The sequence below is a fragment of the Gekko japonicus genome, unplaced genomic scaffold (assembly GCF_001447785.1).
Source record: "Gekko japonicus isolate JY-2015 unplaced genomic scaffold, Gekko_japonicus_V1.1 scaffold2733, whole genome shotgun sequence".
Classification (NCBI taxonomy): domain Eukaryota; kingdom Metazoa; phylum Chordata; class Lepidosauria; order Squamata; family Gekkonidae; genus Gekko; species Gekko japonicus.
Genome location: NW_015174356.1, coordinates 167,561 through 183,630, shown reverse-complemented (window position 1 = coordinate 183,630; position 16,070 = coordinate 167,561). Strand labels below are relative to the sequence as shown.

Below are 16,070 nucleotides of genomic sequence, written 5' to 3'. Positions count from 1 at the left end.
CTCTGGGGCAAGTGATGCTCTGTCATCTTGGTGCTTGGGGGGGTCAACAGTGGGAGGGCTTCTAATGTCCTGGCCCCACTTGGTAGACCTCCTGATGGCACTGGTATTTCTGGCCACTGTGTGATACAGAGTGTTGGACTGGATGGGCCTTTGTCCTGATCCAACATTGGCATCTCTTATGTTCTTATGTTCTTATGTTCTTCACTACCCAAAGGTGTCTCAGAGTGGCTTACAAACTCCTTTCCCTTCCCCTCCCCACAACAGACACCCTGTGAGGTAGGTGGGGCTGAGAGAGCTCAGACAGAAACTGCCCTTTTTCATAAACAGCTCTGAGAGAACTACAGCTTGCCCAAGGTCATCCAGCAGGTGCAAGTGGAGGAGTGGGGAATCAAACCCGGTTCTCCCAGATTAGAGTCCACGCACTTAACCACTACACCAAACCAAAATGTTTTATTGTATTTTAAACCTTACTGTATTATTTAAGATGATGTGACCTGCCCTGGGCCCACTCACGGGATGGGCGGGATACAACTACGAAAAATGAAATAAATAAAATAAAATAAAAACAGAGCAATGGAAAGAGCAGTAGTGGCCATTAGTGTGGGTTGGCCCACAATCCCCGTTCAGAGGCGTTCTGTCCCACTTTTGGGTCCCAACCCACGGGCTGAGAAACACTGAGCTAAAGGATACAAGCCAAAAACAGTCAATGCATATAACTACTTGAACTATTTGGACAAAAACGCAATGAGGAAAATTACCATCCAAAACTTCAAGAGAGGCACTGCAAATGGACTGGCCAGCCTCATTGGAGGCAATGCAGGTGTAGTTTCCGCTGTATTCCTTCTTTACATCCAACAAGATTAGGCTGTGTTGCAAGTTGGAACTGGCCAGTTTATACCCGGGAGTGTCTGACTTGATCCAAAGGATGTCTTCTCCACGAGATTCTTCCTTCAACCACGTCACTGCAGGTGGTGGACTTCCTGAAAGAAAAAAGACTTGGGCTATTAGCAATGGCAGCGTCCTCCCGATGACTAAGAATTCAGCTGCCCTCAAAACCCACCATTTTTGTTGGAACATGCAAGGTCTATTGTGCATGGACAAAGGAAATGACAAGAACGTCCTGCAGGGGGCAGCAGAGGGGACAACTAGTTGGCACTGTGAGATTAGGGACTTCCTACTGTTTTCAAATAGTCTCCTGATTGGCTCAGTTAGGGGTTTTCCCACTCCTGATGAGAACTGTTCACTACCGACTCCCTCCTAGCTAGTTAGTCAGACTTCTTTTTCCTCTCTCCTCTTTCTTACAGAGCTTGTTATCTTCTTAATAAACCAACTTAATTCTTCAAACAGCTTGTGCTCCCTTTTACTGCATATCTACCCTCTGCTGGCAAATTTCGGTAAAGTTTTTTCTTTTCGCTTACCCCCTCACCCCCAAGTCTTTATCTCTAGCTGCAGTTGAGTCTACTTGAAGACGTTTGTTCTTTGCCAGACTGACCTCTTCCCATCCTTTCCTCTTCTTTTATACCCTTAAGAGCTCATTGATTCACAGATCTTGAGCAGCAGAAGATACTTGCTTCTTTTTTTTTATGCAAGGGCTAAAAGGACTGAGACAAATTTTGCAGCTGCTAGAGTAAACTTAGGGCCGCAGTGGCTCAGAGGTTAAGGCGCTGAGCTGCAGACCAGAAGGTCCGTAGTTCGGCAGTTTGAGACCCGACTGTGCCGCATGACAGAGTGAGCTCCCGTCTCTGGCCCCAGCTCCTGCCAACCTAGCAGTTTGAAAGCAAGAAATTGCAAGAAGATAAATAGGTACTGCTTTGGCGGGAAGGTAACAGCATTCTGTGAGCCTTGGCATTTAGTCATGCTGGCCACATGACCACAGAGAAGTCTTCGGACAGCGCTGGCTCTTCGGCTTAGAAACGGAGATGAGCACCGCCCCCTAGAGTCAGATTCGACTGGCTTTTGAGCAAGGGAAACCTTTTCCTTTAGAGTAAACTTAGGATCCTTTTCGCTGAGCAAAACAGCCAGGGTTTTGAGTGTAAGGGGTGTAAAGGGTGTTGGTTGATTACACAGAGTGTAAGGGGACAGTTGGTTGATTAAAGGCTTAATATAGTGATCCCTTATATTCTCAAAAGAACCTGCATTCAAGCAGGGCATGGAGGAATGTACTTATCCTATTAAGGTCACAAAGGACCTCTTCCCGTCCTCCCTGTTCTGCTTTTCCTTCCAAGCAACAAACCTTAGGGCCAAATAAGATGTTGGCTGATTTCACACTAGAGCTGCCTTGATGTTGTGCCGCCGTTTGCCCCGATACTATTGGTCAATTTCACACACGAAGCCGCGGGGCTGCATTTTGACTCGCGGCTTCGCCCAATTTTCCCCGCAGTTTCGTGATCCTGTTTTTTGAGGTCCCCAAGTGGTGTCTTCCCGATTTTTCGGTTCCGGCCGCATTTTCCCCCTGTGTGATCGCTCCTCCGGTGTCAAGCCACTTCCAATTTAAACCCCCTCCCCGCTCGAAAGCTGCCCAAGGCTTCCGCTTTTCGCCCGCTATTTTTAAAAAAGCGTTGGCGGTGTGCGCATAGGTGGAGGTCCGCCACAGGGTTATTAAAAACAATGTTTAAACGGTGCCTAGTTTTAGCCTTTAGATGAGTTCAGGAACTCACGGAGGACATTTTTGGCGGTAAACGTTTAAAGGGAAGTGTTCCTTTAAAGTTTAAAGGGAAGCGTTACAGCAGTCGGGTTGAAGAGGAAATCGCTGTTCTGCGCGCACGCGAAACTTTTAGTTCTATGGATGGCTGCCTGTGTGCATGCCCAAACTGAGAGAGAGGGGGGGAAAACAACAGCGCAGCGATCTGGAGCAAGGAGGTGAGTGTGATCGTGATTCTCCAGGTTAAAAAAGACCGTATCAGGGCTGGAGCAATTTAAACCGTTCCCAGCACGCCGTCTGACCACACCCTGAGACTCCTTCGGCTAGTGAAGGGCAAGGTATAAATCCAATCTCCTCCTCCTCTTCCTCCTCCTTTAAACTGACATTCCGTGCAGCTCCTGTGTGAGGCCCCCCCCCCCCCCCCTGCTAAGGCAGCATCAAAACTGAAGCAAAGGGTTGCCCCGAAACTAATTTACCTTCGACTTTCACAGAAAGGGTAATGCTGACTCCTCTCTTCACTTTTTTGTTGGTAAATCTTTCCAGGAATCGTGGCGGTACCAGCTGTCCACGAACCTCTGAAAATTAAGATAGGCAGAGAAAACGATAAAAACGTGACGTGACATTTTGTAGGTGATACTAAAGACATGGCGTGTAACACGTTTGCTTTGGCTGAGGTCCCGTAGGGCTACTTTAGACTTTGGGGCCAATCTCCTCCTCCTCTTCCTCCTCCTTTAAACTGACATTCCGTGCAGCTCCTGTGTGACTTCAGGAAAGGTAGTTGGGTCCAGAGAACTCAAACTGAACTCATCAAAAACTAGTTTGGTCCTTAGACTGTAGACCTTTTGAAGCAACGATCCGTCTTTGCTTATATTTAAAACGTATCATACACTGATGGTGCCTTCAGAATGACAAGAACTACAATGACGGCCCCCCCCCCCGCTAAGGCAGCATCAAAACTGAAGCAAAGGGTTGCCCCGAAACTAATTTACCTTCGACTTTCACAGAAAGGGTAATGCTGACTCCTCTCTTCACTTTTTTGTTGGTAAATCTTTCCAGGAATCGTGGCGGTACCAGCTGTCCACGAACCTCTGAAAATTAAGATGTGCAGAGAAAACGATAAAAACGTGACGTGACATTTTGTAGGTGATACTAAAGACATGGCGTGTAACACGCTTGCTTTGGCTGAGGTCCCGTAGGGCTACTTTAGACTTTGGGGGGTTTTGACCAGGAAACTTGGAGGCGCAAATGGCCTATGACAGTGGTGGCGAATTTATGGCATGGGTGCCAGAGGAGGCACTCAGAGCCCTCTCAGTGGGCACGCGTGCCGTCGCCCCAGCCAGGCCCAGACCATCATTAAAGTGTCAAATTCTCTGCCAAATAATTTTAAATAAATGAAAGCATTTGGGATTGCTTTCCTTACTTTGTTTGGATCATCTTAAGTTAATGTATGAGTGGTTTTTTCTAAAGTAAAACCTCAGTGTTCAGGGTAAATTGCCGTGTTGGCACTTTGCGATAAATAAGTGGGGTTTGGGTCGCAGTTTGGGCACTCGGTCTCTAAAAGGTTCGCCATCACTGGCCTATGAGCTACAGCGAAAGTTTTTGTTTTTGCTATCACCTCAGCGTTTTCCCCCCTCTTCGCTCACCTTTCTCTGGTTTCTCTTCTTCACCGGGACCTGTAGAATGAAAAGAAGGGAACAGGACCACTGTGAATCAATAGCTACAAACACACTCCTGGGTCATCTGAGGGAAAACTCTATGGTTTTCCCTCGGATGGTCGCGGCCCCGCCCCCAGCGTGCCCAGCGTCATCACGTCACTTCCTGGTGATGTGGGTGCGGTGCGCGCGCGCAAAGCACCGCTCCGGGATCAACCCGGGAGTCCCCCACTCCGGAACGAGGTGAGACTTGGCAACCCTAGGTTTTGACCAGGAAACTTGGAGGCGCAAATGGCCTACGAGCTACAGCCAAAGTTTTTGTTTCTGCTATCACCTCAGCGTTTTTCCCCCTCTTCGCTCACCTTTCTCTGGTTTCTCTTCTTCACCGGGACCTGTAGAATGAAAAGAAGGGAACAGGACCACTGTGAATCAATAGCTACAAACACACTCCTGGCCAATTTATCGATCCTGTGAGGACAAAGAATGATTCAGGTCAATAGGTATTACAGCACGCTTCCCTCGCATCCCCTGTGAGCACTACGTATGAACAGGACCTCTACAATCCTAAGTGTTCTTTAGAAGAACAAATACTGTTAATTTTAATATTGTATACATTAATCAAATGAATGTAAGATCTAATATTTATAAATGACATTGAAGCCATCAATATAATTTTTCCCGAAGAAGGAAAATATGTTGTTGGGTTAGAACAGATAAAAGGAAGTCCTTCTTCACCCAAAGAGTGATTAACACATGGAACTCACTGCTACAGGAGGTGGTAGCTGCTACAAGCAGGGGCGGCTTCAAGAGGGAATTGGATAAGCATATGGAGCAGAGGTCCATCAGTGGCTATTAGCCACAAGGTACAGATAGGAACTCTCGGTCTGGGGCAAGGGATGCTCTGTATTCTTGGTGCTTGGGGGGGGGGCAACAGTGGGAGGGCTCCTAGTGTCCTGGCCTCACTGGTGGACCCCCTGATTGACACCAGGTATTTCTGGCCAGTGTGTGACAGAGTGTTGGACTGGATGGGCCATTGGCCTGATCCAACATTGGCTTCTCTTATGTTCTTAAGAGCAAAGGTCCATCAGTGGCTATTAGCCACAAGGGGTAGGTAGGAACCCTCAGTCTGGGGCAAGTGATGCTCTGTATTCTTGGTGCTGGGGGGGTCAACAGTGGGAGGGCTCCTAGTGTCCTGGCCCCACTGGTGGACCTCCTGATGGCCCCTGTTATTTTTGGCCAGTGTGTGACTGAGTGTTGGCCTGGATGGGGCATTGGCCTGATCCAACATTGGCTTCTCTTCTGTTCTTCTGTTCTTATGTTGTTGTGCCAGTTAATATTTAGTTAATAACTCCAGCCTCTTCCTCATACTCAGTTCAAAAAAAATCTCATTTTTTCTTTATCATTTTTAACATTTACATCCCACTTTTTCTCCCCGATCAGGGACCCAAAGCGGCATTTCACATTGTTCCCCCTCCCCCACTTAATCCTCACAATAACAATCTTGTGAAGGCATGGGAGGTGACTGCGTAGCGTTTGTAACTCCATCTTTGTTACAGGCTGGTGCTTGACCTTTAGCTGCTTTGAGTTCTGTGAGGGGGATAGTCTTCTCTCTCATGATTGTTAGCCGCTCTTATCTAGGAAGCCTGACTTGTTCTCTCTCACCACTAGATGCCAGGTGTGAAATGGACTGGCTCATTCTCGTGTTTGGGATCGCTTGATTAATGATTTCTTAACCTGTAGCCGGCAATTAGGGTATAAGATGCTTAGTCTTAGCTTCTTGTCTCAAGGTCTGGTGAAGTTCCGCTGTGCGTGTGTGCATTCAAGACCCAGCGGATGAGAGCTTAACCTGCTCTTTCTGTAAGCTTGATCGCTGCTATTAAAATCTCCCTGTAGACAAACCCAGGGCTATTTTTGGGCAGGAACGCACAGGAACAGAGTTCCGGCTGGCTCCCGAGTTGACCACGGCCAGCAGGAACTCATTAGCATAATAGGCCACACCCGATAGCAGAAACTCATTAGGATTGGCTACATTAGGGGTGTGGCCTAACATGCAAAGGAGTTCCTGCTACAAAAAAAGCCCTGGGTTTTGACAACAAACAAGGTAAACAGAATAGGAAGCAAAAGATGGGTGTGGCTGGATGTCGACACTTCTGGTAGCATGGGGTGCGGCCTAATATGCTAATGAGCTATGCTCTCATGGGTGTGGCTGGATATGCTAATGAGTTTCTGTTGTTGGGTGTGGCCTATTATACTAATGAGTTCCTGCTGGGCTTTTCCTACAAAAAAAGCCCTGGACAAACCTGTATCTTGAACATTGCTTCCTTGGGATTCCTGTGAACCTGGAGCTCCTAGCCAGAGCCCCAAACACTGACCATCTCCCGATTACTCTCTGTCTTAATCTTACACAGTCTTATTATGCTATTCCTGGTCAGTGTGTGCCATTACTGCAATATAATAGTGATTCATTGGAACTCCAATTGTAACAGTTTAGCAACTGCACTCTCTGCCAGTTACAAACCGCAGAAATGAATTCCTTAGACATAATTTCCCTTCTGATGGTTTGTAAATATTTTTAGGTTAATCTCATTATCTGAATCCACCTACAGCAGAAAGGCTCTGGACGATCTGCCCCCAGCAGCAAGTCGGGGCAGTTGGTTTAATAAAGACCGTCAGCTACTCAAAAGGAGAATGCAGCAAAAGCACAGAGAATTTTTGAATTAATTATACAATTTATACTTTTGAAGTAATGATACAGATTATACAATTTCTGCCTTTTGAGAAGCTTTGTAGAGATTTGTTTAAGGCAGGAAAACAAGAATTCCTCCTTAAGGGCTAATTTGGTGCCAGTTTGGTGTAGTGGTTAAGTGCGCGGACTCTAATCTGGGAGAACTGGGTTTGATTCCCCCACTCCTCCACTTGCACCTGGCTGGATGACCTTGGGCAAAGCCGTAGTTCTGACAAGAGCTGTTCTTGAAAAAGAGCAGTTTCTGTCAAGAGTTCTCTCAGCCCCGCCTCCCTCACGGGGTGTCTGTTGTGGGGAGGGGAAGGGAAAGGAGTTTGTAAGCGGCTCTGAGACACCTTTGGGTAGTGAAGGGCGGGGTAGAAATCCAATCTCCTCCTCCTCCTCCTAATTAAATCAAGTGTTTCTGGCTAAACTTTAGGAAGAACTTCCTGACAGAGAGGTTCCTCAGTGGAAAAGGCTTCCTCGGGAGGTGGTGGGCTCTCCTTTTTTTGGAGGTTTTCAAACAGAGGCTAGATGGCCATCTGACAGCAATGCCGATTCCATTAACTTAGGCAGATCGTGAGAGGGAAGGCAGGAAGGGTCGTATCAGAGCTTAGTTCCTGTGGCCCTTTTTTACACGGCCAGGGAAATGCTGTTCAACCTCTGTGCCCTGTTGTTGGCCGTGGGGGGAGGTATTTGTGAATTTCCTGCATTGGGAAGGGGGTTGGACTAGATGACCTTGGAGGTCCCTTCCAACTCGATGGCTCTATGATTTTATGATCACTTACCTTTGACCACCAGCCTGGCCGCTGAATATGCAGAGCCCGCAGAGTTGCTGATGAACACAGAGTATTGACCAGCATCCTTCTTGGTGACATTGAGAACTTCCAGGGCATGAAACTCTCTTTTGTCTGTCTTTAGGAGTCGGTCGGAGGCGTGCAACGGCTGCCCGTCTTTGAACCAGTAGAGACGAGGCTGTGGATACCCTGTGAGGAAAAATTACAGGCGTGCCCTGTTGTTGGCCCTCCAGAGGAACTGGTTGGCCACTGTGTGTGAGACAGGATGCTGGACTAGATGGTCCCTCCCTGGTCTGATCCAGCAGGGCTCTTCTGAGGTTCTTATCAGGGAATGGCCTCGGCCTCTCTGCCCTGCTGTTGGCCCTCCAGAGGAACTGGTTGGCCACTGTGTGTGAGACAGGATGCTGGACTAGATGGTCCCTCCCTGGTCTGATCCAGCAGGGCTCTTCTGAGGTTCTTATCAGGGAATGGCCTCGGCCTCTCTGCCCTGCTGTTGGCCCTCCAGAGGAACTGGTTGGCCACTGTGTGTGAGACAGGATGCTGGACTAGATGGTCCCTCCCTGGTCTGATCCAGCAGGGCTCTTCTGAGGTTCTTATCAGGGAATGGCCTCGGCCTCTCTGCCCTGCTGTTGGCCCTCCAGAGGAACTGGTTGGCCACTGTGTGTGAGACAGGATGCTGGACTAGATGGTCCCTCCCTGGTCTGATCCAGCAGGGCTCTTCTGAGGTTCTTATCAGGGAATGGCCTCGGCCTCTCTGCCCTGCTGTTGGCCCTCCAGAGGAACTGGTTGGCCACTGTGTGTGAGACAGGATGCTGGACTAGATGGTCCCTCCCTGGTCTGATCCAGCAGGGCTCTTCTGAGGTTCTTATCAGGGAATGGCCTCGGCCTCTCTGCCCTGCTGTTGGCCCTCCAGAGGAACTGGTTGGCCACTGTGTGTGAGACAGGATGCTGGACTAGATGGTCCCTCCCTGGTCTGATCCAGCAGGGCTCTTCTGAGGTTCTTATCAGGGAATGGCCTCGGCCTCTCTGCCCTGCTGTTGGCCCTCCAGAGGAACTGGTTGGCCACTGTGTGTGAGACAGGATGCTGGACTAGATGGTCCCTCCCTGGTCTGATCCAGCAGGGCTCTTCTGAGGTTCTTATCAGGGAATGGCCTCGGCCTCTCTGCCCTGCTGTTGGCCCTCCAGAGGAACTGGTTGGCCACTGTGTGTGAGACAGGATGCTGGACTAGATGGTCCCTCCCTGGTCTGATCCAGCAGGGCTCTTCTGAGGTTCTTATCAGGGAATGGCCTCGGCCTCTCTGCCCTGCTGTTGGCCCTCCAGAGGAACTGGTTGGCCACTGTGTGTGAGACAGGATGCTGGACTAGATGGTCCCTCCCTGGTCTGATCCAGCAGGGCTCTTCTGAGGTTCTTATCAGGGAATGGCCTCGGCCTCTCTGCCCTGCTGTTGGCCCTCCAGAGGAACTGGTTGGCCACTGTGTGAGACAGGAGGCTGGACTAGAGGGACCCTCACTGGTCTGATCCAGCAGGGCGCATGCTGCAAAGACTAGCATTTCTGTTACCTTTCACCTTCAGGTGGAATTTGGCCAAAGGCGCTCCAGGGGCCACATGGATATCATGAAGTTCATCTATAATCTGCGGCAGCTGTTCCTCCTCGGTCATGGACTCCACTCCTTCCTGTTCTCGGCTGATTCAGAGGAAAGAAAGGAAACTTTTGACACTTCTCACCCTAGTGGGGAATTCAGCATTCTGTGTGCCACAGTTATTGCAAAACAATGTTCTGTGGTCAGCAAAGATAAAAGGGGATGCTTGGCCATTACGTACTATGGAGCCTATGGAGGCTGGATGACCATCTTTTGGGTATGTTGTAGGGCTATTATCTTTTGGCTCTGCTCCTGCAGAGGGCAGGGGGTTGGACTAGATGACCTGCAGGGTCCCTTCCAACTCTAACATTCAATGATTCTATGATTCTATGAAATCCAAGCTCATGACAGAATATTATGGATGCAATGCTACGTGTTTTCTGATGACAGAGAAGAAAGGGGGAATATGATACGCAAGGATTTAGTTACCTGACTGAGGCTGTAAGCCCATGAAAGATGCTAGTTAGAGAATTCACCACATGTACCTATTTGTTCAATGCTACATCTGCTTATATAACGTGGACTCAGGATAAACCATGTTGTCAATTTCGTATGGGTTCCCCAAATAAGTAAGAATGCCTGAGTCTCTTTGGCTTTCTCTCCCCATGTTCCTAAACTCCCTGATCAGTCCAGATTTACAGTCCAGGCTTCACCATCTATGCCAGGGGTGTCAAACATATGGCCCATGGGCTGGAACCGGCCCATCCAGGGTTCTTATCCATCCCGTGAGCGAGTGGTCTGTATACTGTCCCAGTGCTAACGAGTAATGGGTGGTAGGAGCACGGGCATCAGGAAGACAGTTTAAGGAAATACTATAAAAGTTGGCCAACTTCAGAGGACAGCGGAAGGCAGGAGGGCCTGGCGTGATCTGGTCCATGGGGTCGCAAAGAGTCGGACTCGACTGTGCGACTGAACAACAACAACAAAAGTTTTAATGTTTTAAGCATGTTTGTATTTTAAATCAAAAAATAATAGTGCTTATTGGATTTGCTAGTATCCTTTATAACGTTTATACCTCTGGTACCTGGCATTACATTTTATGAAGAAGAAGAGGAGATTGGATTTATACCATGCCCTTCACTGCCCAAAGGTGTCTCAGAGTGGCTTACAAACTCCTTTCCCTCCCCCTCCCCACAACAGACATCCTGTGAGGCAGGTGGGGCTGAGAGAGCTCTCGACAGAAACTGCTCTTTTTCAAGAACAGCTCTGACAGAACTATGGCTTGCTCAAGGTCATCCAGCCAGGTGCAAGTGGAGGAGTGGGGAATCAAACCCAGTTCTCCCAGATTAGAGTCCGCGCACTTAACCACTACACCAAACTGGCTCATATGAGAGAGTGTGACAAACGTAGTCAGAGGTTATTAACAGCCACCATTTTATTTACTGAAGTGTTAAGTTGCTAAACATCCTGAAACCAATATGCTTCCTGTAGAAATAAAGTTTTATCTTGTTTTATGTAAACCTGGAGTTATATGCTGTTAAAATACAAGAGTCTCATCCTCAGGACCACAATGCTATGGAAAAGTTTAAAAAATGAAATAGGAATTAAATTCCTGGTGGCAGTGTTGACATACAGAAAGCGAGAGAGAGAGAGAACAAAAAAGTTAAAGACACACTTTATCTAACCACAAAAAAAATAGAGTAGTCATGACATCACCCAATTAATGGAGTAGATCATTGCTTAAGGAAGATACTTTCTCACGTGCTGCAACACCAAAACTGGTTAGATCAGGGTGAGCATTCTCCAACATAAAATGTTGATACCTACCTGGAGAAATACCCTTTGGCGCTGTAGTAGGAAGAGGTCTCTGTCGCGTCTCCAGCTGTGTCATAATCAGTACTGGTCACTAATCAATGGAAAAGAGAAAAGAAAGGTTCCGTGTATGGTGTGCTACTTTTCCACTGGTGTTTCCACTAAGAAGCACAGTACAGGCAAGCATGAGTGAGATGGTAAGAGGGCAATGTAAGTACTTGTCAGGTGGGGAAATTCCTGGAGATTTGGGGATGGAGCCTGGAGAAGACAGGGACCTCACTGGGGGACAGTGCCAAAGAGTCCACCCTCCAAAGCATCCATTTCCCCCAGGCGAACTGATCTCTGTAGTCTGGAGATGAGCTGTAATTCCAAGGGATCCCCAGGTCCCACCTGGAGGCTGAGGAATTCAAAAAACAACATCTGTGACAAAAATAACGAAGAGACAATAAAGATAAACTGGAAAAACATTTACTGTAGTAATTCTGTAGAAAATTTTCTTCCATTATCGCTCACACGCAACGAATACTCCGCAATGTAAACAATTCGTTTCACAATATTTGCTTTATCTGAGCGTGGAGCAATCCCAGTTCTTATCAATCACTACTTATCAACTCTTAAAGGAAACTTTCAATGTTGACTCTCTAATAACAGAACCCAACGTCTTCACAATGACCTTGGGTTCTGTTATTAGAGAGTCAACATGGAATATTTCCTTCAAGAGTTGATAAGTAGTAACTGATAAGAATTGGGATTGCTACACACTCAGATAAGCAAATAACGTGAAACGAACTGTTTACACTGCGGAGTATTCGTTGCGTGTGAGCGATAATTGAAGAAAATTTTCTACAGAATTACTACAGTAAATGTTTTTCCAGCTTATCTTTATTGACTCTTTGTTATTTTTGTCACGGATGTTGTTTCTGGAATTCCACTTCCTCCCGTGATCTCTCATTTTTGGCTCCCACCTGGAGGCTGGCTACCCTATCTGTCAGGGCAGGGGGATGAGTTGTAAACTTCACCCATTCTTTGTTAAATGGCCCAGAAACAAAGAGCCATCCATTTTCCTGTCTTCCCAATACGTAACCCCCTATGCTAAGAACTGCACAAGGGGCCCCTCTTCCTGGAAGCGCTTTGCAAGAGACTCTCGCTGCTCAGAACTTTTCTAGACAAACTACAACTGCCCAGCAGAGTCTAGGGTTGCCAGGCCTCCTGCCATGGCCAGAGGCCTCCAGGCAATCTCTTTTTTTGTCCACTGGCGGGAGAAAATAAAAAAACTGCTGGCCTCTGTGCCATCACTTCTGGGTACAATTCGGAAGTGACAGTGGGTAGCTCTGGGAATTGTGAGAAACTCTATGGCAACCTTAGCCGAGTGGAATTTTGTTGTTTTTAGACTGAATTCTGCCAAGTGTTGTGATGTAACACCACCATGTATAACTGCATGCTAAAGCCCTACCACCAACGTTGTCCCAAAACGTCTTGTCTTTGCAGCCAAGACTACTCAGAACTAACTTAAACATCACCAAATGTTCACTCTAATGGAACATTATACCTATACATTGCAGGATTCTCTCACACATTTCACAATAGAGGGGGGTCAGTTATTTGAAGACTTCGCTGTCTGTTTTTGTATTGTGCATGCCGTTACACAAAATTTTATGTTACAAATGTACAAATTATTTCTTTAGAGAAGTCTGAGTGGAGGAGGGAAGTGGAGAATTTCTCTGATCATCCTGGAGAATTGTTTAAAATTAGTGTACTATATTAGGAGCATATACTGTTAGCAGTCAGAACCCTCCTCCCACAGAGGATCTCTAATAACAGAACCCAAGGTCATTGTGAAGACCTTGGGTTCTGTTATTAGAGAGTCAACATGGAATATTTCCTTCAAGAGTTGATAAGTAGTAATTGATAAGAATTGGGATTGCTACACGCTCAGATAAAGCAAATAATGTGAAACGAACTGTTTACACTGCGGAGTATTCGTTGCGTGTGAGCGATAAAATATTTTTTTAGGTGAGGGAAAATATTTTTGAAGGTGAGTCAGAAGCTGCTGAATAACAACCCTCTCCCCACCCTAGCGAGATGCATAATTTAGGAACAATGAGAAATTATTGCCTCACATTGTACTAATCCCGACGACTGTCCAGCTTTCCTTCCATTCTCCCATTTACCCTAATTATGCAACTCTTAAACACTATTCAAGAAACCTGGTAGCTTTTCCTGTCTGGTACTTAGCCAGTCTTCAAGTGCCATTTACACCTTTAATACACCTCAGGAAAACCCATCAAGTTTCTCCCAAATTATTGTCCACCTCCAGAAAACCAATCAAGTTATTGTTTTGGGGGCAAACACATCAGCCTGCCTTCAGGCAGCATTTTATCCTATATCTGGAGTAGACAGTCACCAATCTGTGTGTGTGTGTGTGTGTGTTCTTGGATCTGGACTTCACACCCCCACTTATGTGTGGGCCTTCTCTTGCTCGCTTCTCCTTGAAACGCTGGTCATTTTGCTGCTGTCTCCATGGACCTCTATCTTCGAGACTGGTAACTGTATAGCCTAAATCTCTTCTCTCTCCTCCCTGATTTATTCTAGGTAGCCTTATGTGTGTTTTACGTATGTGTGTGTTTTTCTCATTTCTATTTCTTTTTAATAAAAACCTCACCAGTGGAACATCTAACTGGTTTATTCTGAGAGTCCTCGTGTGGGGAAAATCCCTGTAAACATTGGTGGAGATCCCATTTACCCATCTCTCACTCTGTCTCTGTAAACTAATTTCCCCCAATTAAATAGGAGACTGCGTCTTTGGGTAACAATATCATTATAATAGGCACATTGTAATAATATATGAGCAACTTATGCATTATATATACCTAACCAGGGAACAAAGTAGAGCCTAAGGATTTTCATAACAATATATTATTCCCCTTTCTGGATGTTTACTTAATAACATTGTCTTGCCTCTCAGGATTTTCTCTTCTGCTCAGAGGAAACTAGGGCAAGAAGGGAGAATAAAATAAAATATGGGATGTCACATTCTAGAGAACTTAAACAGTAGTTCCCTTATGACCTCTAGTGGTGGCAGTGCGAACAGCTGTTTGGAAGAATAGTAAAGTTAATACAGTAAAATCTCCTCTTTGATAGATCAAGATAGGTAGCCGTGTTACTCTGTCTGTAGCAGTAGAAAAGAGCCAGAGTCCAGTAGCACCTTAAAAACTAACAAAATATGTGGCAGGGTAGGAGCTTTTGTGAGTCACTGCTTACTTTATCACTCCTCACATTCTAAATCCATTCTTGATCTCGTTTGGCTCTCCAGAAGAGCTTATACCCCCAAAATCTTGTTGGTCTTTAAGTTGCGGCTGGACTCAAATTGAGTTCTTCTACTGCAAACCAACAAGTCTACAGTCTGAAACTACCTTCATGGAAGGCACCAAGTTCAGCTGCATGGAGTAGAAATTAATTGTATCTGATGAAGGAAGCTTTGACTCTTGAAAGAAAATCCCCCCGAATACGGTTGATCTCTAAGGGGCTATCGTACTCGAATCTAGCTCTCCTGCTCCAGACCAGCATGGTTACCCTCCTGAAACTGTTTGCCTCTCTCGTTTCTCAGCTTCGGAGTCATTTGCTCATGTCAAATATACCAGATTGGTTAAAGTGTACTTTGCCCTCCCGCATTGTTACGCTTTATTCGTTCCTTGGTACTCACAGTCCACGCGGAGCTCTGCTTTAGTGGAAGACACACCCATGCTGTTTTCAGCCAGGCAGCGGTACACCCCCATGTCAAGAGGGACCACCGCAGTGATAATCAGCTGGTGGCAGCCTTCCTGGTCCTCATTGATCATGTAGTGGTCATCCTCTTCGATGACTCTCCCATCCTTGAACCAACGGACAGTAGGGGTTGGCTTGCCAATAACAACACAGTCGAAGCTGACCGGGTAGCCGTCCTGCACCTCTTGGTTTTGAAGTTCAGTTATGAAGATGGGAGCTGGAATGATTTTTGAAGATCATAATGGTAACAACCACAATAAACAATGGATTTGTATCTACATGTACATGGCAAAAAAAAAATAGAGAGCTTTCTGGCGAAATGTTCTTAGGACAAAGCACCTAGAATGATGTGTGGGGGTCTGTAAATTGCCTTGGTCATGTTTGTATTGGCGCCTTTCCTTTCCTTTCCTTTCTCCAACCAAAGTCTTGAGCAGTATAACAATCTGAAATTTCACTTGTAATCTCTATTTCCCAAAAGACAAAAGGAATTTAAAAATTTTGTTTTTTAATAAATAAATTTTTATTAGTTTTATAGTTAAACTTTAAAGAAAGAATTTTGTAGCATCCTAGGGTATACTAGGATTTTGATCTGAGCGGAGGAAGGGGACAACCCTGTTTGGATTAAAAATCACTGAAATTCACCAGCCATGGTAGAATAAAATGGCATCTTAGATTAGGATTTAGAGGGCATTCCAATAAAATGTGAGAGACTGAACCTATTTTACCAAGGAAGCAACAGCAAATTCTATCAGGACAGGGAAGATGCAAAAACCAGCCTCTAAGAGCCACCATTCAATGGGCATTTATTCTAGCAAGAATAAAAGCCCAAAGTGGACCGAGTGAGCATAGAAAGGAAAGGAATCAGGGGGATGTATTCCAAAAGACTGTGAAGAACAAACTTGTCGAGCATGAAGAATAAAAGTATTGCAACGAATCCACCTTATCTGTTTTTTAATTGTAATTGCTGATTCAGCGAGCCCCAACTCCTTGACAGACTCAGCAGTACAACGAATAGCTGACAATTTCTCGTCCACGAATCGGTGCTTTTTGGGACTGTGCCAAAAGATCTGCACAGCACAGCCATTAGTGCAGTCACTCTT

The 16,070-nt window shown here is 46.3% G+C and overlaps 1 protein-coding gene across 1 annotated transcript in view; it reads right to left on the bottom strand.

Annotated features, from left to right (window-relative positions):
* OBSCN (obscurin, cytoskeletal calmodulin and titin-interacting RhoGEF) overlaps nt 1–16,070 on the bottom strand; it is a gene marked incomplete at both ends in the record, with an annotated part of 222,594 nt that overhangs the window by 39,767 nt on the left and 166,757 nt on the right. The window contains 7 exons of the mRNA XM_015424328.1: nt 759–980; nt 3,631–3,729; nt 4,656–4,685; nt 7,804–8,001; nt 9,373–9,497; nt 11,221–11,299; nt 14,909–15,187. Coding sequence (XP_015279814.1) covers nt 759–980; nt 3,631–3,729; nt 4,656–4,685; nt 7,804–8,001; nt 9,373–9,497; nt 11,221–11,299; nt 14,909–15,187 — 1,032 coding nt within the window. The remainder of the gene's footprint in view (nt 1–758; nt 981–3,630; nt 3,730–4,655; nt 4,686–7,803; nt 8,002–9,372; nt 9,498–11,220; nt 11,300–14,908; nt 15,188–16,070) is intronic.